Raw genomic sequence first — 22022 nt, 5'->3', positions numbered from 1 at the left:
GTAAAGCTAGCACTTAAAACGAGAACTGATGGCCTGGAGATAGATGAAGCCAGTTCCCTGCATAGCCTCACTCAGAGACAGAAACTGGAAATCCAAACACAGCCTGGCTTGAGCTGGTTCTATCTAGCTTGATCCACAGAGAAATAACGTAGATGCCTATTCATTTTAAAAGACTTAATTACTCTGTACGTAAATACTTCATATTTAGTGGAGGAAAATTAGATATAAACGGAAGGAAAAGCACTTTTCATTTTCCCTCATGCATATGAAAGTATTTCAAAAAAATGAAATATTGTCTGCCTATCTTCTCATTTATCAATATATGGTGCATCTTTCCACAGCCAAATAGACCTACACTACACCATCACCACATTACCATAATCCAATGACATGCCACTGGACATCCAGTTTTCCACATTTTTGTAACTACGCGTATGAATATTATAAAAATGATGTATATAATCTTTGTTCACATGACCTAAAGATGTCCTTGGGATCTTTTTCTAGAAATAAAACTCTTGGGTTGAGAAATTAAGATAGGACTCCCTATCTACAGGCCAGCCCTTGGCATAGTACCGCTCTGCACCCCCAGCATTGTGCTCACTCCTCTCTGCCCATGTTACGTATGCATTTTTTGGGGGGGCTGGGGCCCTGGAGTCTTTCCCTGTTCCTTACACATCATATGGTCACTGTAAGTAACAACAACAGAAGAATTTGCCTAAACATTTCTGGTCAAAGCTTTGCCTGCATGTGGTAGGCAAGGTCAAAATATTTTTAAGAAGGAAACCAGAATTAAAATAATTGTTTTAATCTTTCTTCCTCCAAACCACTTTTTTTTTTTTTAAAGATTTTATTTATTCATTTGAGAGACAATGAGATAGAGAGAGAGCATGAGAGGGGGAAGGTCAGAGGGAGAAGCAGACTCCCTGCCGAGCAGGGAGCCCGATGCGGGACTCGATCCAGGGACTCCAGGATCATGACCTGAGCCGAAGGCAGTCGCTTAACCAACTGAGCCACCCAGGCGCCCTCCTCCAAACCACTTTTTATCAAAGCTACTATACCATATCACGTCTCAGAACAAATCTCTACTACCCTAACATATGGCGTAAGAACCCGCCTTATGTTGAAATGGTTATTACTATCAAAAGAAATTTTAAAAAAAATCACTGCCAAAATCCATTACCAACTCTTCTGATTTTTCACTTTTCTGAAAATGATAATCAGATGAGGGCTCCTTGTCACCATAGTAACACAACAAATCCAAGAGACTATTACTTGTTTCCAAAGATACGGTGGTTCCTGTGGGTAGGAGAAAAAAAGGGAAAGAAACATTGAAACATTAAAGAACTGAAGCTCACTGGATTAAAATTCTTCACTTCTTCTACAAACTGTGGCTTTCTTGGCTCGTATTTAGTGTCATGAACTATTCTAAGAATGGATGAGTACGCACTCCACATCAACTTGGAGGAATGCAGACAGGGACACAATCCCTACTAACCATGGGGTCTGACAGGAGGGACTAAAGCACAAGACAATGCCTGACCCTGTGCTCACTTATTTTACATACTCATGTCCCCAGAGAAACGATCTCAAGGTTTTAACTACTGTTTCCAAACTGAACACTCTGCAAATTACTGCCACTTAGTTCCCCTGGCCCAGTTCCATTTTTTAACAAATGCAAGCAGAACTATTCCACTTGGATCCAGGCCCTCATTGGAACGCTTGCCTAGAAATACTAGCATAAATGTCTAATTATCGTAGCTTTTAAAAAAGTGATACTCGGCGCCTGGGTGGCTCAGTTGGCTGCCTTCGGCTCAGGTCATGATCCCGGGGTCCTGGGATCAAGCCCCACATCGGGTTCCCCCTGCTCTGCGGAACCTGCTTCTTCCTCTGCCTCTGCCTGCCATACCCCTGCTTGTGCTAATTAATAAATAAAATCTTAAAAAAAAAAAAAAGTGATACTCAAAAACATTATGTTCCCGTCTTGACACTAGGGGAAAAAAGGGAACGGGAAGTATTATTTTTTCTAAAGAAAATATACTAATAAAAATGCCAATCAGGAAATTTAAAATCTCAGAAAAGAGCATGGCAGAGTGGAGAGAAGAGAGGCTGTGGAGGGAAACTGGACTGGCTGATCTTACTCTCAGAACTGTGTATCCCTGGAAACTTACTTAATAACCAGCTTCCTTTATAAAATGATTATAAAACACAGCACATAATAGAATTAAATTAAGTAAGTGAAATGTCAAGCAAATTGGTACTTATTAGGGGCTTGACAGTAAAACTTCCTCCAACCCCCCCACGGCGTATCGGCTTGTTCTGTGACTCCGAGCTGCGGGTCTGACACGCCGTCTTTAGAACCGCTCGCTGAATGTCTGCATGCGCCTACAGCACAGTGCATGAAGCTAGAGCAAGACCGGTCTGAGCACGAAGTGCTTGAATGCAGTCTTAGCGTTTACCATAGTCAATGAGCAGAGGCAAAAGCCTCCCTCAGTTATAACGTGCGTCAGCAATTCATCTGCATATCCAATGCCACAGCAGACAACACACCAAAATTCTCCAATCAGATACAGCTTTCTGTAAAGGTTTCTTGTGTTCGAGAATACACGGAGTGATTCCGTCCAGTTCCTATCTCTTCTGTGTTTGACTGCTTGCTATCCTAAGTCACGGAACAGCACTCTGGAGTCCACTAACTTACAATCCTGCTGCCTTTGATGTCACTACAGGTACACTCGTCCCCTGGCAGTTGACAAGCCATGCAGTTTAGACCTATTCTGCTAGAGGGTCATCCAGATCAAAGTCAGAGAGCCAGAGAATGAGAGACAGAAATTCTGAGAAATTAAGTGATTTTTTTCCCAAGGCCACAGAGCTAATCAGTGTTAGAGTTAGAATCAGTATCCCAGCTCAGTGCTTTTTCCTTTTTAAATATTCCTCTCTTGTCTATGTCTCCAAACATATTTAAAGAGTATAAGAAATCTGAATACAGTTATGTACACGCCTAACGTTAAAAATGGAAGCCAAGGAAGAATGGCTCTATAATTTCTCTATCTGCTGCACAATACAGCCCAAGAGCACAGTAAACTAAGTTGCAACTCCATCTCACTTATTTCACTTATACTTTGAAAGGAAAGCTGAAGCACAACTTGAAATATTATTAACTGTTAAAAGCATGAACACCGCATCAAGTAGAGATCCTTGTAACCTTTGCTCACAACCAGCAGGATCACGTAACCACAGCCCACTTCCGAGCCCACGTTCTTAGGAGTGCTTTAAATGAACTGAGTCACCTGCTTGCAAAAGTTGATCAAACATGTCCACAGAAGCTTTGACTTTTTTGAGTTTGATTCTTTCCCTCAAGGCTGCTTCACTTATATCTTCAATCTGAGGTTCAAAGTACTCAGGCATTAAACACTAGGAAAAGAAAATGGCTAGTTACCACAAACAGGTAAAAGGGAGCAGGACTAAACTTTTATCACCAACACACGAAAATAAAACTTCACTGTCCCAATTCATGTTTCATGCACCAGGCACCACGTGTACATCTCTGCAGGAACTAGAAAAAAAAAAAAGAAAAAAAAAAATCGAAGAACCCCTCCAGGATCCAAAACAAGATCAATTAACTATCTCCTAGCTCAGGGAGAATTTAAAAGCACCCCAAAATAAATAAATATTTAATTCATATCCAAAGAATCCGGTTTCCAACTAACTTCCCCACCCTCAAGTTGAATTTGTCTCATCCCCTGCCGAAAACTATCCTTTCTCCTTTCCTTCCAATCTTGTTTCAAAGTGTCAAGAGGATACCTGGTTTGCACAGGCAGAACCCTTTCAGCCCTGATGCTTCTTTTACTCTAAAAACATTGACCATCACCAAGGTAGGCTGATTTCACCTCACTCGTTTATTTCAATACTTATTGAATGCCATTTTCTGCCAGGCACGAAGCGAGGCACTGGAGGCACAGATCAAAGCCCTTCTCTACCTTCAGGGTTCTCCGCATCTAACGGAGAGAGCAAGGAAGGAAAGAATCACAGCACAGCGTGAATGTAAACGACGAGAGATCTGGAAGGTGTGACAGTGCTGTCTGCCAGGGAGGCAGGGACCCATGGAAGGCGTCAAGCAGAAGTGAGCTCATTAGCACAGAAGAGTAACTGCTAATCAGAAACATCCAAGGGCTCGGGTGGGCTATCACTGCCACTGTCCCCACATGGGACTCGGGCACTGTCACCTGCACAATCACAATGACCTCCTACTTTGTCACTGAGAGCTGCTGCTTGAGGAGGCTGTGCCTGGGTGCATGCCTTTCAGGAAGAAAGGAGTCTGGGACACGAGCCTGAGGTTACTATCTCCACTAATAAACCCCGGAGGGCAGAGGTGCCTCTGTTCCGCTGACCCCCGTAACACCGGCGCTGAGCGCGATGGCTGACACGCCGCGTGCGCACGACATTCACGCTTCATGACTACAGGACGCAGAGGTAGTTGGAAATACAATTTGGAGTTCAAAGCAAAAGGCAGAAGGGGTGACACACTCTAAAGAGAAACCAGGACACTGGACTATCAAAGTAGAGGGATCTGGGCCAAGACCTCCACATTCAAGGGGTGGATAGAAAAGCTACTGAAGAAAACTGAAAAGAACAGTCACAGAGGTAAAGACCTAAGATTCTGGTGTCACAGAAGCCAAATAGGGCAAACAGGATGAGGAGCAAATACAGACAGGAGTTAAAAAAAAAAAAAAGAAAAAAAAGTTACTAGTGCAAGCAAAGATAACTATACACATCAAAAGACTTCACCCAATACTGAGGACATTCAAGTGGCTACTGAAATATTAGCCATGAAAACGTGGTTTAATTTACATTTACGTAGTAATACCCGAAAAATCACTATTATCTCTCCTTACCGGTATATGAGGTTCAGCTATGTCCTTCTGAAAATACTTCGGATGGGAATTAATAATAAACTTTGCTGCATTCTCCCCAGACTTCTTCGCCAATAAAAATGAACGCTATATAAAGAAAAAGATTTAAACTGACTCAAGAGATGAAAATTATACCCTCAGCAAGCCTCCCCCTCAAAGAATGCAACAATACATAGAAAACCAATTAGAAGTTAAATTACACATGTTATATATCCGCCTCTGCTACTGAGTGTAACATTTTAGGTCACATCTTATATACAGCTTGGGGTACATAAAACCAGTGCACTGAAACCGAGTGGACTGCTCCAGTGTCAGAGCCTTACGTATTAAATCCCAAATCCCTTCCACAGCCAATCTCTAAAGCTTTGAAACTGTTACCTTTTCAAAGGTTTTTACACCGAAGCTAAATTCTATATCCGTGTTTGCACCCAAACAAGCAAGATAAAATATAACGCTAGAAAAACTCCAGGAGGGGCGCCTGGGTGGCTCAGTTGGTTAAGCGACTGCCTTCTGCTCAGGTCATGATCCTGGAGTCCCGGGATCGAGTCCCACATCGGGCTCCCTGCTCGGCAGGGAGTCTGCTTCTCCCTCTCCCACTCCCCCCTCTTGTGCTCTTTCTCTCTCTCACTCTCTCTCTCAAATAAACAAAATCTTTTAAAAAAAAAAAAAAAAAACTCCAGGAGAACACTCACAGATTCCACAGAGGATGTTGGTATGAGGTAAGGGTCATCCTGAAATGCGTAAGGGGCAGCTGTGATGTCCTATGAAGACAGAGAAATCTCTTTAGTTAGATTTTCACTAAGATCTTGAGTTTTGATGACCAAAAGCTCTGTAAAGTAAGTTTTAATTACATATGTAACACATACAGAAAGGTGTGTATAGTGAAAGAAACACCAATACCGATACCCCACTCTCAGCTCTGTCATTACACACGAAGCAAACAATGGCTCAAACCCCCATGACTGCTTCTTAAGATCTGAGGGTGCTACCAGGAACTACTGATGTTTTAAACAAAAGATCCTCTGAATTAACTAGTATGGGCATCAGTGTCCTGCATTTCTTCAAAGCCTGGCCACTACCCACCCAAGAATCCCTCCTCCAAACGGAGGATACGCTTGTGCCCTCTGGGAAGGAGCAAACAGCAGCTGCTCCTGCGTCCTGTTGCCGGAGGTTCTATACACTTTTTCACACTGTTCTAAGAGGAGAACCCTGAACAAAACTCTTCAGTACCACTGAAAACCTGCCCCCCAATTACTTCCTCTATTCCTCTCTTCTCCCTTGGAACCGCCTTTCCTGGGCCTTCTGGGACCTTTGTTCCATAGGAAAAACTCACCCTATATCCAGAATCTCTCCTGACTGTCCCCTTCATGCCATGTCTTACTCACTTGGACTCTCCAAGGGACAGCTTCCCTGCAACTCTCAAGGGAAGGCTGCTCATACCTAAGGCCTGGAGGTAGGATTTTTTTTGGGGGGGGAGGTGGGTCTCAGCCTCCTGCTGCCACTTTCAAAACCCATATCCCTTCATAGTCATGGGAGGCTCATTTCATCCAGTCATGTCACTCTACTAAATGAGGCAGTCATGTAATGGTAAACCAGAGGTGGCAGTTCTAGGTTAGTTGCCCCGGACTACTCATTCCTTGATTACAAACTAGTGCCTGGCTCTGGTTCTGATCCTCTGCACCACCCTTGTTAGACACCTGTTTAGGGCCTCTAGTTTTGGTGACATGCTGGACTTCTTGTAACTTACTAGACTTATTCTTCCTATTTATCTCCCATTTCCCCTCCCTCCATGATTTCCAAGTCCTCCACAGTCTGTGTGGAACAACTCCACTCTGGCCCCGGAGCTCAGATGCCTCGAACCAAACGGAACCCCAAAGTGAACTTTCCTGAAGCTACTACCTGTCCTGCCTTCTCTCAGTGAATGGTACTGACCACTCTGCAGTCCAACCTGTAGATCCTGTCCCACTACTTCCATTCAACTGAGCTATCATCAGACCCAACCATCGCTAGCTCCTTAACTTCCCCTACCGACTCCACTATCCCTTATCCCAACTGCCATGGCCATAGTTCAGTGCCTTCCTATTCATTATTTATAAAGCACCTTTGTGCCAGGCATTTTTCTAGCTATAAGGGAGACAATAAGATCACCCCCCACCCCAATAAAGCTTACAGTCTAGTGGGGGGGGGACCTACAGAAAATAAAAATAAACAATATATAGTTAATTAAAAACAGTTAACTGCTATGCAGAAAAATGAAACAGAAAAAGGGACAAGAAAGTAGCAGATCTACAACCTAAGTGGGATGGTCAGGGAAGGCCTCACTGTAAAAGTGACACTGAGGCAAGGAGCTAAGCAGGTGAGGGATCAAGTAATGTGAGTATCTCAGGGTAAACAGTCCAGGCAGAACGAACAGCAAACCCTAGACCCTGAGACAGAGGTGTGCCTGCTGGGAAACAGAATTAGCCAGGCTTGGGTAGGGTGCCCGGGAAGACAGCAAGAGACGCTGTCAGAGAGGTAATGTGGGGGTGGGGAGGATCATGGGAGGGCCTTAGGAGCCCTCATATGGACTTCAGTTTTTACCCCAATTATGACAAATGAGAGGCCACTTGAGTTCTCAGGAAGGAGTGATGTGATCCAATATTTTACTGGGATCATTAGGGCTGCCTAACTGCGAGCAGTCTGTGGGGAGCTTGGGCAGTGGAAGAGAGAGCTGTGATCAGTCCAGGGCAGTAAGAGATGATGACGATGACTTAGATGAGTAAAGCCGTCACGGTGATGACGACAAGAATTTAAAATCTGATAATGTGTAGAAAGAGTTACCAGGCCTGTGACTGCCGTCCTTAGAAAGGTCTGCTTGCAAGGCTGGCCCTTGGCTGGCACCTGGAAACCTGGATTTGGGAGGGTTCCCACCATCCCCAGTACTGAGGAGATCGGCTCACTGTGCCTAAACTGTTTGTGCAAATGTGGCTTACAGTGAACTCCTGCCTTCCTTCTGAAAGTCTGGAATTCTGATATGTGCCAGGCACAGGGTGCCTATGTGGCCAGACACCAAAAAACTTCTGGGCCCTGAGTTTCTAATGAGTTTTTGTGGCAGATGTTTCACACGTGCTGTCACAACTCGGCTAGAGGAATTAAACGTGTCCTTTGTGACTCCACTGGGAAAGGACTCCTGGAAACTTGCACCTGGTTTCTTCTGGATTTCACCCCATGTGCCTTTTCCCTTAGTCGACTTTGCTTTGTATCCTTTTTCTATAATAAATCATAGCTGTAGGACTATATGCTGAGTCCTGGAAGTCCTCCTAGCCAATCACTGAACCAGGGAGTGGTCTTGGGACTCCATACACATGTATCTTGAAGGAAGAAACAAAGGATTTACTAACGTGCAACATAAGAGAAAGATGACTCACAGGTAATTCCTAGGGTTTTGACTCAAGCAATCAGAATAATAGAGCTGCTGTTGAGGAGATAGCAAAGGTTTGGGTCTGGACATGCTAGTTTTAGGATCTTTATGCTACATTAAAGTTGAAAGGTTTCCCATCTCCACAGGCCTGTCTTTTCTAAAATCTGGTTATTATACCACTGCTTAAAACTCTTCAGAGGACTTGAGTCCCCAGCATAGCATTCATCATCTTGCCTATTTCTCATTTCTCCACCCTTCAAATCCTTCATTCCTACCATACCAACTATGCATTCTGGGCCTTTGTGCCTCTGCGCATGGTGCTGCCTTTGCTAGGAATGCTCTTTCCCACCACAGTATCCTTGCTGCTCACCTTCCTAGCAGCAATCCAATTATCAGCTCCTCTGGAAGTCCTTCCCCAGCCTGGGTTCCGTACCCTCTTCTCAGTGCTCCCTCCTGCTCCCTCTCTAGGAACTGTGCAAGGGCTGAGTTTATTCTACATCCCGCACAGTGCCTGGTAAGCATCAGAAGGGTAGAATATATGGTTACTGAATGAATAAGTGACTATACCTTGGATTTTAAGGGCCCAAACCTAGACAAATCAGACAACTGCACACATAATTCTACAACTTCTTTGATTTGAAGGCCATTCTCATTAAAAAACTGAGATCAGTCTCAGAGGACCATTACTCCAGTTTACATTGCAGGTGCCTATTTAGAGATACGTGAACTGCTGAAAATCTCAATGTCTTGCTAGCATGGAGATGATTATAAAAACCCCTTCTGAGAAACTGTTAGGATGTATCGGGGTATATTTGGCCCAATACTCCTTAAGTTTAACATCTACAATAGAAAACAACTCTGTAAATCTGTGACAACGGCCTTAAAGAGGCTTAGTATCCATGCAGATATTGCAGCAGTTGATGTCTTCGTTATCTTAGACATTATCCCCATAGTTGAAATTAAAAGTATAGTTTTCATAGAACGAAAAATATAATCAGTCAGAAAGTTCCATTTCTGGGGCACCTGGCTGGCTCAGTCAGTAGAGCATGCGACTCCTGATCTCAGGGTTGTGAGTGTGAGCCTCACGCTGGGTGCTGAGATTACTTAAAAGAAAAAAAAAGTTCCATTTCTGAGGCATTTACCAAGGTTTCAGTTTATCTATCAGACTACAAACTGTTTTTGAATTGTCAACAGAGCAAGTTATTGACAAATATCTCACTAAAATGGTTGCAGTAATAATAAAATAGCCAGCATTTAAGGAGCATTTCTTTTGTGCTAGGCACTGCCCTAAATCCCTTAATTATATACTAATTCTCACTATAACCTTGAAGTCTGATGCTATAATTAATCCCACTTTATAGATAAACACATAGAAACGTCAAGAGATAAAATAACTTTTTGATGCAGATCACAAAGCTAGTTGCTCAGCTATGAAACGAAACACTGGCTCCAGGACCCACATTCTTGCATAATTTATAGCATGGTAGATACAGTACTTCTCAAAGTTGGTCTACAGATCACTTGCATTACAATATCACACCCTAGCCAAAAAAAAAAAAAAGATTTTGAAGATAAGACTTGGACTTAAGTCACGGACTTTCAGAGCCAGTTCCTTTAAAAGCTTAGTTTCCCCATTTGTCACATGAAGGGACTGGATTAGATCATTTCTAAGAAACTTTCAAGACCCACAACAAAACCCTAAAATTCCTACTTACCCTATTCACTGTGGACGCAAGTGCTTGAAGAACAGCCACTTTATCCCTAAGAACAAGAACCACAAGTTGACCCATGTCAGGGATTTCCATACCCACAAAACGAACAAGTGATTCCACTCTCAGTATGGATTGGCCAATAAAAAGTTCAGGTCTCACCTAAAGCCAGTTCTTATTTCTCAAGATCACTAGAAAAACAAACGAGAAAATGAGAGAACTGTCCTGTTCTTTTGCCTAACGGTGGTTTAAGTACATGTTCCTACTATACTTTGCCTACCCTCTCTGGCATTGTCCATCATACCATCTCCAAAGGGCGAGCGATTTGCACTCCTAGCTCATAAAACCATCTACCCTGAATCTTACCTCGTCCTATCCATTTTCCCACGCGTTCTTTTTTTAAGATTTTATTTTATTTTTTTATTTTTTAAAGATTTTATTTATTTATTTGCGAGAGAGAATGAGAGACAGAGAGCACGAGAGGGAGGAGGGTCAGAGGGAGAAGCAGACTCCCCGCCGAGCAGGGAGCCCGATGCGGGACTCGATCCCGGGACTCCAGGATCATGACCTGAGCCGAAGGCAGTCGCTTAACCGACTGAGCCACCCAGGCGCCCAAGATTTTATTTTTAAATAATCTCTATACCCATGTGGGGCTCAAACTCAGGGGCCCCATTTTCCTATGCATTCTTACTGCACTTTCTGGGCTACTCTTGCTTCTTTTATCTAAAGTGGTGGCTCTTAACTCAGCTATATATGAGAATAAATCAGAAGATGCACTCTGGACTTCCTGAATCATCCCTAAAATCACTATACAATTCAAATTAACCTGTTCACAACACTGCCTTTATCATATCACATTCATCTATGAAAACTCACAATGACCCTGTATAATTTAAGTCTTCTAAGTTACCTGAGTGATCTAGGAAATCACACTCTTAAAAGGTGATGCCTATCTAAAATAAGGCAACAAGAATTTGTAGTCCTTATGGCTTCTTCCAGGTCTAAAAGCCTAAATTCCTGAGCACAGAAATCATCACTTTCTCTGTAAGGAAACAAATAGTATTTTTTACTTTATAGGTCACAGGGACTCTGTTGTATGTTATATCAGTATAGCATAAAGGTAGCCACAGACAACGTTAGCAAATGAGGCTACACTCCTTTGAGCCTGGTGCTGTTGTTACCCACGTTTTACTATGGGATAGATAGGTTAAGTAACCTGCCTCTGAGTAGTGATTGCTGGTAATTTTATTTCCTTCTTGCATTTAGCCCACCCCCCCAATAGTTAATTACTTCTGTAATTTAATAAAGTTTTTTCTTTTTTTAAATGAACTTGAGTCTTCAGGTCCTACTTGGAGAAGACCTGGCTTTTTGAGGGTCATAAAATGCATTCAAAATCATTACTATAAGAATTCTGTGAAGTTTCAGTTCTCACATATTCAACAAATGTTGAATAAGGCAATTTATTCAAAGATCTACCTAGTTAGCTAAAAAAGGCTAAACTCTGTCCACACTATATTATTTTACTTTATTAAAGACTGTACGGATAACACTTCTGTCTGGTCTCTCACCTTCTAAGAACTCTCTTAAACGAAAAAAAAAAAGTTATTCTAATAATGATGTTCATAATTAATCATTATTATTTAACTATTAACCAAATCTCAGTTCAGAAGATCTATGTAAATCTCATGCCCCATTCACTCACTACTCTCCACCTTCCTCTTTATGTTCTTTTTCAACTCCCAAGTTTTTCTCCCATCAGCTGTTTTGTCTCAAGGAATGCTCTCTACTTTTCTTCATGTCATTGCCTCCTTACCTACAAATGTTTTGCACTCAGTCACTTGAATGAACACTGAATACTCACCAAGTTTTCTTTTTCGGAATGACCACTTCTTCAATCCCTTAATTTGAAAAATAAAACAAAGGTAAATTGGTTTCCCAATACTACTACTACTACAAATAAGTGCAATTTGTTAACACAGAAACGAAATTATTTCAATATATTTTTATATACCTGTTATGTTAGTTCCTTCAACCTTTGGGACGGTTGCACTTCCAGAATAAAATCTGCAAAAAATAAAAGCCCTAAAGTAACACTCATTATTGAGGTTTCCATCTCACCTCCACCTATGTGCATTTTGAACCCAAATTTTCCAATTGTCATGGATCAAAGTAACTGAATGATTCATATCAATGTACACTGAGAAGACATGGCCTAAACAGTAAGTTGAAAACCATTACAAAATAGATACAAGATACGGACACAATATGGTCGACATTTTTCAATCAATCTCCTTAAATAAAATCAAGGAAAAAATTTCAATAGCACTTGAACCACTGAAGTAGCTGATTTGAAATATAAGGAACTTTCAACTTTGGTAATCTAAAATACTGAGGTCAAGAGGGACGATTTAATGAGCTCCTGATTTTATATGAGTAACACCCTAATGATGATAAGAGTATCCCACTTAAAGCAATTATGATAAATTATTAAGCTAAGATCATCATGGGCTTTCATCCCACTTCATTCAACAATCAGGAATTTGCCAGATATGTACATCCTGATTTAAACTTGAAACTGCCGATATTACTTTTTATCCAAAATATAGAATCACTGACTCATGACTGAGTTTTAAAATGTTCTGGTAACGCTAAGAAATACAGTCAAAATATCACACAGTCACGTACACTATTATCTTGTGTATTCCTTTCCTACATGGCATTGGTACCATTCCTAAAATTGCCAGAACGTGATTAGATAGTAAATTCACTTCCTCTACTGGTATCTGGTCTCAAGCATCATTTGAAAATGATACTTTTCTGCTAAGGATCAATTTCAGAGAGGGATCAACTCTTTCAAATCACACTATTTGTCTCTCCTGACATTATGATATAGTGACCACTGTTGTCCTGTGGGTAAATGCAGAGGGAGAGATGCTGCTGTCAGGCAAAGGAAATGAATAGAAAAATGTCAACAGTGGCACTACCAGGAAAAGGACTGGGATAGACAGCAGCATTAAGGCTTCTACAGTACCAGGTGGAGCATTTTCTCCTTTTTTGAGAAGTTGCATGAAAGTATTGCATATAAGACGTATATCTGAAGTTACACAGCTCACTTACTCCTCACCATTTTTTGGATAGTTATTACTAGCTACAGTCTACAAAAGAGAGAATCTGTCTATTAATCAACTAAAAAAATGGCACAAACATCGAATCCAAAATTGGGGTTTTCCCAGCTTTTCATTACGAATTACAGACTCTATTTCCACACCATCATTGCTTGTGATTAGTGAAAAAAAATTAAATACATACTCTCAGGTGTGACAATCACAGCAATCCAAAGGCTGTGCTCAAATCTTCCTTGTTTTTATGAAAACCTGGATAATTTCTTTGGCCAACCATCCCCACAACATCCAGCACACAGTGGCCCTCATAAACTGCCTTTAATTTGGGAAAATCTTCAGAGATCCCCGTTTGATAAAAATGAATGAGGGCGCATACTTTTCTATTTTTAAAATTTGGGACGGGGTTGCTACTAGCCACACTAAAACGCAATTTTCACGACAGCAGGATCCTAATCTTGCCGACAGTTCTTAATTCTAGGATAAGCCAACCACCCAATAAATAACGCTCTAACACATGAGTCTCAAGCCCTTTTTCCAGGACTCCAGCTCCGCGTGCCGGGCTAACCACGCGGCCGCGAAATTGCGCATGCGCATCCCACTCCATTGTACCTAGCTCCCCGGTTCTCAAAGAAAAGCTGACACAGAGGACGAAGTTGGCCAGGGGGTCTTTCTCTTGGATTCTCCATGCGTGTCTTACCTGCAACTGGGGGTCTGTCCACATGGACCTGCCCGCTGACCCGTTAGGGTCAGGCAAATTTTGCAGCGGAACCGGAGCCAACGACGCGTCGCGATCGCCGCCATCTTTGGCTTCTTCGCGTAGCATGCTGGGAAAGCGTGACCTCGACCTTCAGGATCACCAAGAGGGAGGGCGGGGAATAGCTCGGCTACTGGCTGAGACGGAACAAGACAAAAGCGATCAAGAATTAGGTTGAAAAAGCTCGTGGTTTGAAAGACTTTGTTACGGAAGCTAAAGGCTCAAAACGCCCCGTTTTTCTCGAAGAAATTTTCCGAAACTATTATTTTAGTGACTTAAATGTCTTGAGCGAAAGTCATCAAATTACTTTCCCCCCCCTGCAGTGGAAGTGGTCTCGTCCACGTAAATCTCAAACCAGCGAGCTTTCCTGGCGCGCAAGCGCATTTTAAATCACACGGTGGCTGCCTGCTTGAGGCTGAGTTAAGTTGCTGGTGGTGATTGGAACCTCTCTCTGGGTGTCAGAACTCGAAACTTACCTGGAGGATGTTGGGCTCAAAGAACATGCCCTGGCGGAGGCTGCAGGGCATTTCCTTCGGGATGTATTCGGCCGAAGAACTCAAGTAAGGAGTTGGTGGGAAGCATGCAGAGCCTGCGTGTTGAGGTCGGCGCCGTAAACTACGGTTCCCAAAAGGTCTTGCGCTCAATTTATCTTCTGAGTCAGTGGTTGTCTGGCGCGTGGCCTTTTGGGACCCGTAGTTCCAGAAATGTCTTGGGTTGGCGTGCACTGCCTAGAACCCAGGGGGGCAAGATTAGAGTTTGCGTTGGGGAGGAGGTTCCCAAGTTGCAACTTTAGCTTCCATCAGTTTCTTTGGTAATTAACCAGCGTTTGTGGAGTTGTAACGTCTCTGATGTGATTAATTAAACACATAGTCAAAATGGTTATCCTTCAAGACTCATTGAAAGCGACGACTTCTCTTTGCTAGGACCCTCTGTATTCTTTGCCTAGTTAACTAAATCAAGGGGACTCTCTTAAATCCTCATTTTGATCACCATAGCATTTGGCAGTCTTGACCACACCCTCGGAACTGTTTATTTGCAGGACCTTACTGTTTTCAGGTTCTTTTATTTCTGTGACAAAGAGAGTGACATCTAATGGGTACAAGGTTTCTCTTAGTGGGGATGAAAATACTCCAAATAGACTGGTGATAATTGTACAACTCTAGATATGCTAAAAACCATTGAGTGTACACTTTAAAAGGATGAATTGTGTAATATGTGGGTTATATCTCAACGGAGCTGTTAAAGGATTTTTAAACCTTTAATGTGAAAAATAACAAAAGCCAAATTATAAACTGGGAAAAGTATTTGCCACCATTATAGTAAAAGATTAATGTCCTCATGTGTGAGGAGCTCATGTAGTACAGTAATGAAAACATTAAGATTTCAATTCAAAATAAGTAAAGGACTAAAACAACTTGAAAAATATAATAAAAAAATTAATGTGAGAGTGGAGTAGTATTTGTCCACCTGAAATTTGGAAAGATTTTTTTTTAAACAATTTTTTTTTTTTTTTTAAGTAGGCTCCATGCCCAACGTGGGGCTCAAACTCACAGCCCTGAGATCAGGAGTCGCCTGCTCTACTGACTGAGCCAGCCAGGAGCCCCTGGAAAGATTTTTTTTTTTAAAGATTTTATTTATTTGACAGAGAGAGACACAGCGAGAGAGGGAACACAAGCAGGGGGAGTTGGAGAGGGAGAAGCAGGCTCCCCGCTGAGCAGGGAGCCCGACGTGGGGCTCGATCCCAGGACCCTGGGATCATGACCTGAGCCGAAGGCAGATGCTTAACGACTGAGCCACCCAGGCGCCCCTTTTTCTTTTTTTTTTTTCTTTTTTTTTTTTTCCCCTGGAAAGATTTTTAAGTGCTAAGATTCAGTGCTAGTGAAGACAGGCAATCACTATTAGCGCACCTTTTCTAGAATAGAAGGTAGTAGAATATATCGGGAGTTTCAAACATTTTGCACCCATTGTTCAGGGATTCCACTCCATTGAGGAAATAATTATATTTTTAGGACATAGTTAAAAGTTTGAAGTATCCTGTGCAAAAATCTTTATGCAGATAGGTTTCATAAGCTTATTTAAAATAGAGTTTGGTTAAATGAATTACTAATTGCCACATAATGAAAGGTTTTATAACTCTTAAGGACTATGTTTCTGAAGAATTTTAGGGACATAAAAACACTCATTTAACGCTAAGTGAAAATAGACAAATGCGATGCTAGAAATACCAAATGATCCCAGCTATGTTTCTAAAAATAATTCCAAAGAGGTATGTCTATGAATGTTACCAGTTTTTTTTTCTAGGTTGTAAGATTTGGATAATTGTCTCTATTTCCAAAGTAAAAAAAAATTTAAAAAGCACATTTGGCATGAATGTACTTTGGTAAAAGTAGTTAGGTGTCCTATGGAAGCCCCCTTTAAACCAAACATAAAATATTGGGATGAAACAGTGAAACAGGTTACACTTCTCAAAGTTTTGCATATTTATGTTTAACTTCAATTTACTACTTCTGCACGCAGGGATTATTGGGTTATCTTTTCTTTATTGAACTATGTGGGCTTTGGAGTTAAGTGTGGTCCATGTCCTGCCTCTGTCCTCCCCCCCATCCTGGCTGTTTTACCTGGATTAAATCACCTTACTGTTCTGACCCTCAGTTTCCTCCTCGGGAAAATGCATATAGTGATGCCCCTGTCGGAGGGTTGAAGTCAGACTAAATGCTGCTTGTAAAGCATGTAGCATGTGTAGGTACTTAACTTATTTGTAAGCAGTCTCCACTGTACTAAATGCAAGATTTGCACTAAATCTGTATTTAAATATTTTACCACTCTTATCTGTTAAGCATATATTTATCCAGCAGCTGTTGTATGCAGGCTCTAAGTGTTTAGCTGCAGTGGTGAGCAAGGCGTACACAGATTCTACACTCTGAAGCTGTCAGCATGTCTGAGGAAACAAAGATGAAATCATCATTTAACCCCGAAGCACCAAAGAAGAAATATCTGAGAAGTTGGGTAACCTTAGTTTTCCCTTGGTCTTTCTTTTATCTCCTTAGGAAATTAAGTGTTAAGTCCATTACAAACCCTCGTTACCTGGACAGCCTGGGGAACCCGTCGGTGAACGGCCTGTACGATTTAGCTTTGGGCCCTGCGGATTCCAAAGAGGTGTGCTCCACCTGCGTGCAGGACTTCAACAACTGCTCTGGCCACCTGGGCCACATTGAGCTTCCGCTCACGGTGTACAACCCTCTCCTCTTTGATGTACGTTCTGCCCTGGGCTGCTCTGTCTGTGTGGGGTTCGGGGCTGCTGGTGGCATTTGTGAGTGCCACCCCTGGCCTCACGAGAGGTGTCCAAGGAAGTTAGCTCTAGCCACAGAGTTAAAGTGCTCTCTACCATGAGATTTAAAACCTTGAGGAGCCAAATCCAGTAAATCCAACTGGCCCTATAGCCATAACTAAATGAATTTCAGTTTGATTCCAGTTGAGAAGAACCACAGCTTGGTTCTGTTCACAAGGGAAAAAGCATTGGAATTCATCCCCTACACCTGAGATTTCAGGGCCTTCATGTCCTTCAGAAATCTGGGCAAAGCCTCCCTGACAATAGGACTTCTGGAGTTCTCCAAGCCTTCCCTGAGCTCTTCTAATGAATTTGTAGGCTTTTGCTTGGTTGCAAGAAGAGCAAAGCCCAGAAGGCCAGACAGTGAGCTAAGTATGAGGCTTCTGTTTAGAGTCCTACTTGTGTATTTTCAGCTTTTTCTGTCAGTTAACCTAGCCTCCAGGATTTGTTCTAAAACTCTACAGATGACAGTATTTGTGATTTTTTTTCTGTTAATCGTATTGAGAAAAGAATTGTCTTAGTTAAATACGGTATTTAGTTAAATACCAAATATTTAACTAAACTTAAGTTTGGTGTATATTTAAATACTAAATACTTTGAATATTTAATGTTTCATTTATCTATTTAAAGATTTTATTTTTAAGTAATCTTTACACCAAACATGGGCCTGGAACTCACAACCCCCAGATCAAGAGTCGCATGCTCCACTGACTGAGCCAGCCAGGTGCCCCTTAAATATTAAATATTTTAAATGAAGTATTTAAATACTAAAATTAATATCTGGTACTTAGTTAAATAAAATGAAAGTAGCTCCCTACCTCAGACCCAGAGTAAATTTCGACTTTTAAGGGATTAAAATGAAACGATAAGAAGAAATATACAGGAATATTTATCTAGTTCATAGGGTCACAGAGGCCTTTCCAGGTCTATCAGGGGAAGTGGAATTTTTTTTTTAAGATTTTATTTATTTAGAAAAAGTATGTGCACACACGTGAGCCAGGAGAGGGGCAGAGAGAAAGGAAGAGAATCTTGAGCAGGCTCCCCGCCGAGCGCAGAGCCCTACGTGGGGCTGGATCCCATGACCCTGAGATCATAAGTTGAGCCAAAATCAAGTGTTGGACATTTAACCGACTGAGCCACCCAGGTGCCCCAGAAGTGGAATTCTCAAATGAATAAACTGGCTACATAAAAACAAAAATCTTAAATATGTTGAAAATTACCTTGATTATTATGTCTCTTTCTAATTATCCTGCTTTTTCTTCCCTCTCTTCAGAAACTCTACCTGCTGCTCCGGGGCTCCTGTTTAAACTGTCACATGCTGACCTGCCCCCGGGCTGTGATTCACCTCTTAGTCTGCCAGCTGCGAGTTCTGGAAGTGGGTGCCCTACAAGCAGTCTACGAGCTTGAGAGAATTCTGAACAGGGTAGGTGGGTGGTGGCTGTCATGGAAATCAGGCGAGCCAAAGCAGTAGGAACAGACCTGTTTGTGTGTTGTCCCTAGACTTGTCATCCTAATAGTCACCAGTTTGATCTTTACGTCTTACAACTACATACCAATAGCTAGGTGTGAAAACCTGTAGCCCTAAGAGAAATTGAAGAAATGTTAGCGAAAACAACATTGAAGTACCATTTTACCTATCAGTGAGGTTTTTTTCTGGACCTGGGAGCCAGTGGAGGCTTATGCATTGCTTTGGATAGTTACATTTCTTTGGTCTGTTTTAGTGCAGAAAATTGTTTTTCATGGTATTGACATTTTTTGAAGACTCAAAGCCAGTTGTCTTGTAGGACTTCTCACGTTCGGTTTTTGTCTGATTATTTCCTCACTAGATTCACATTTTGGTAGGAATACAGCCTGTACCGTGTGAGGGACATTGTACCGTGTCGTTTCAGGAGGCACATGCTGCCAGGTGGTTTTATTATTGGTAATGCTGAGTTTGATTCCTTGGATAAGATGGGGACCACCAGATCTATCATAGAGACATTTTTCTCTTTGCGATACAAAATTCCTTCAGATTTTCTGGTGCTAGTATCAAGTATCTTATGTAAAATTCATTTTATGTTTGTAGATCAAAATATTAGTGGTTTTTGTGTATTGAATTTTGTCTGAAACAACCTAGCAAAAATATCATTAATTCTAATGCTTTACCTGTAGATTCTTGTTGATTTTCAACACAGTCTTATCATCTGTGAATAATCGCAGTTTTGTTTCTCTCCAACCCTTAAATATGTTTTCTTTTACCTTATTTTGGTGGCTAGGATCTATGTTACTGTGTCGAAGAGGTAGCGGGCATCCTTGTCTTGTTTCTTGTCACGAGGGGAACCTTTCACCTTTCCTTTCGACTTCCCTTTCCTGAATAATTTAGTCTTAAAGACATTAGGTGGACAGAGCAGATAGGATTCTACACAGAGGTGTAGCCTTAGGTGGGTTGTCAGAGCCCAAGCAAGAGGAGACAAGCATGCAAGAGGAAAACATTGCTGCATGTGTGGGCAGCCCAGCATGGAATGTCAGAGCTCATAAAGGGTGAGGAAGGTGTTCATTTAGGGATAAGAGCTCAGCATAGGGGTTGAGTGCCCAAGTCAAGTGAGAAAGTGCCCATGCTGGATGGCCCAGTGAGGGATGTGAGCATCCAAATAGGATGAGGAGGGGTTCCACAAGGAGGGTGGCCTAGAGTGGGGTGTGACCCCAAGTTGAGTGAGAGGGATCCGTGCATGGGAGGGGTGGGCAGCAGTGATGGGAAAGGGGTTACATACAGGGAGGGGGATTGATCCAATAAGTACATATTTTAAGGATAAAGCAGGCCAGATTTCACACTATTAGAGAAGGGAGTTACAAATACATGAAAGAGAAAAGATCCAGAATTAATCCTATGGTGTTGGACTGGAATTAGAAGTTTGGTATGGACATGTAAGCATATGTGGTTTCCAGGGAACAGAGCCAAAAAATGAACCCAAAGTCAAATTCGTCCGAGAGAGAGGGAGAGGAGGATCTTCTTAAAACTTTACTCAGAGTAAATCCTATTTTTCTAGGTATTTTTCTGGTCCATTTCATGTAAAGTTTCATATTTGTTGGCATAAAATTCATGATGCTTACCACCTTAAATTTTTTTTTTTTTTGTAAAATACATACAGAGGTGTATGAATCCCATAGTCTAACAAATAGTTACAAAGTAACTGTCACCCATATGGTCACCTTCATTGTCAAGATATTGTCCCCAGAAACCCTGTCTCTTTCCCCTGTCCTTGTGTGTTTATTTTTGACTGGTGTTTAAGGTTTTTTTTAACCATTGTACTTATAAAATTCTCAGTAGGACCAATTTGAGGCCTAGGATGATACTGCCTTTCTCCAGAGAGGATTCCTATTTTTCCTGCCATGTACGTGGTGGCCAGGAACCATTGTAGGCCTGGTTCAAAGCTGAAGGCTCCCTAGGATGCCTGGGCATTTGGAATCCAGGCTGCAGTTCTGTCAGGCCCAGTCTGGTTCCTAAGGGTGTAATTCCTCTGAGTTCCCAGCTTCCTGTGTTTGTGGGATGGATAGGTGTCCTGGTAGAGTTCTGTCCTTGAACTAACTCTGGGCTCTGATTTCCGTCTCCTTTATCATTTGAGGTCTTCGAAATGAAAAGTTCAAAATGAGCGAGTTGGAGAATGCACCCAAAGTTGGGACTGCCATGTTGTGCAGCTCCAGCGAGCATCATGGAAGTCGCAGTGCCTTCTGCAGGGGCACATAACTACACCGTGGGCTGCCCAGGAGCTTTGCCATGCTGCAGCCCCGCGTCAGAGCAAACGGGGCCCCCCTGCTGTTTGACCTCCTAGCTTCCTGGCTCCCCTTCAGTTCCGTCTGCCTGTTCCTCACTGTCCTGTCCGCTTTTCGGAGCTTTAAATATTTTTTAGCATTGTACCCTATCTTGGCTCTTTGCAGCTTTAGGTTTGGTCTGAATAACTTAGCTCGCCATTGTTGGAAGCAAGATGTTTTTGATTTTTTTTTTTAACAGCAGTGTTGCTGCACTGTTTTGAAAATGCAGCACAGCATGAGGTTTCCTTCTCTTCCCTCGAACTAAACCCTCCCACCCTGGGATTGGCTGGCCCCCGTAATGCAGCCAATCATATGCTTGCTTTACTTCGGTAGTATGGTTTTTCTGTTTGTTTTTCAGTTTCTAGAAGAAAACGCTGATCCTACTGCCTGCGAGATTCAGGAAGAGTTAGAACAGTACACGGCCAAAATTGTACAGAACAATCTGTTGGGATCCCACGGTGCACACGTGAGTTATCCTGTCTCTTTCCCCGTAACACTTGGTTTTTAGCATAATTATCACAGATCCCTGTACTCTGTCATTTGTGTATACTCTCGGCTTCCCCAAGGCAGACCTGGGTTTGCATCTCTTAGCGGCCTGTGACATCACAAGTTACCTGCTGTCCCTGAGCTTCTCTGTCCTCTTCTTCACCACGTGCCTGCAGGACTAATGAGAGGATTCAGTGAAGTTAGGTGGTGTAGGTACAGCAAGCTTGTGATGTATGCTGTCCCACTTTGAGAGTGGTGTCTGGGTCCTTTTCTTCTTGCTCTCTCCAGTCTACCGTCAACCATTGCTACCTCCTCACCTCCCCACCCCCCCAGCACTGGTACTCATCTTTCAAGTACTGATCTTAAAATCTAATTTACCTTCTGCCCAAGTTTCACACCCGGGATTCCGATGTCACTGGTCTAGGGTAGAGTCCGATGGAAGTTACAAAAGCTCCCAGGAAGGTTTCGTTTGCAGCCAGGCTCAGACCCATTCGTGTAGCTCAACTGTGGATGTGCCTTTCTTA

At 42.3% G+C, this 22022-nt stretch overlaps 2 protein-coding genes across 5 annotated transcripts in view; one reads left to right on the top strand and one right to left on the bottom strand.

The window, feature by feature from the left end:
- The window catches only part of PTCD3 (pentatricopeptide repeat domain 3), a 28182-nt gene extending 14196 nt beyond the window's left edge, over positions 1 to 13986 (bottom strand). Inside the window, exons 1-8 of one of the 2 annotated variants that reach the window (XM_031032973.2) lie at positions 13839 to 13986; positions 12031 to 12083; positions 11881 to 11917; positions 10026 to 10071; positions 5603 to 5671; positions 4893 to 4997; positions 3288 to 3411; positions 1184 to 1299 (exon numbers count right to left, since the gene is read on the bottom strand). In XM_031032973.2, coding sequence (XP_030888833.2) covers positions 1184 to 1299; positions 3288 to 3411; positions 4893 to 4997; positions 5603 to 5671; positions 10026 to 10071; positions 11881 to 11917; positions 12031 to 12083; positions 13839 to 13942 — 654 coding nt within the window. In that variant the 5' untranslated portion in view covers positions 13943 to 13986. Of the gene's footprint in view, positions 1 to 1183; positions 1300 to 3287; positions 3412 to 4892; positions 4998 to 5602; positions 5672 to 10025; positions 10211 to 11880; positions 11918 to 12030; positions 12084 to 13838 lie in introns of both variants that reach the window. The other variant, XM_081796706.1, reaches the window with a different exon arrangement.
- A 277-nt stretch (positions 13987 to 14263) lies between these two features.
- The window catches only part of POLR1A (RNA polymerase I subunit A), a 72578-nt gene continuing 64819 nt past the window's right edge, over positions 14264 to 22022 (top strand). For 2 of the 3 annotated variants that reach the window (XM_081796704.1, XM_006737805.3), the window contains exons 1-4: positions 14264 to 14455; positions 16943 to 17147; positions 18497 to 18646; positions 21371 to 21478. In XM_081796704.1, the coding sequence (XP_081652830.1) occupies positions 14379 to 14455; positions 16943 to 17147; positions 18497 to 18646; positions 21371 to 21478 (540 nt within the window). In that variant the 5' untranslated portion in view covers positions 14264 to 14378. The remainder of the gene's footprint in view (positions 14456 to 16942; positions 17148 to 18496; positions 18647 to 21370; positions 21479 to 22022) is intronic. The other variant, XM_081796703.1, reaches the window with a different exon arrangement.

This window comes from Leptonychotes weddellii, chromosome 10 (assembly GCF_054177405.1).
Source record: "Leptonychotes weddellii isolate Sample4059 chromosome 10, ASM5417740v2, whole genome shotgun sequence".
Lineage (NCBI taxonomy): Eukaryota > Metazoa > Chordata > Mammalia > Carnivora > Phocidae > Leptonychotes > Leptonychotes weddellii.
Note: the sequence above shows the minus strand (reverse complement) of the source record. Positions and strands in the feature narration are given on the sequence as shown.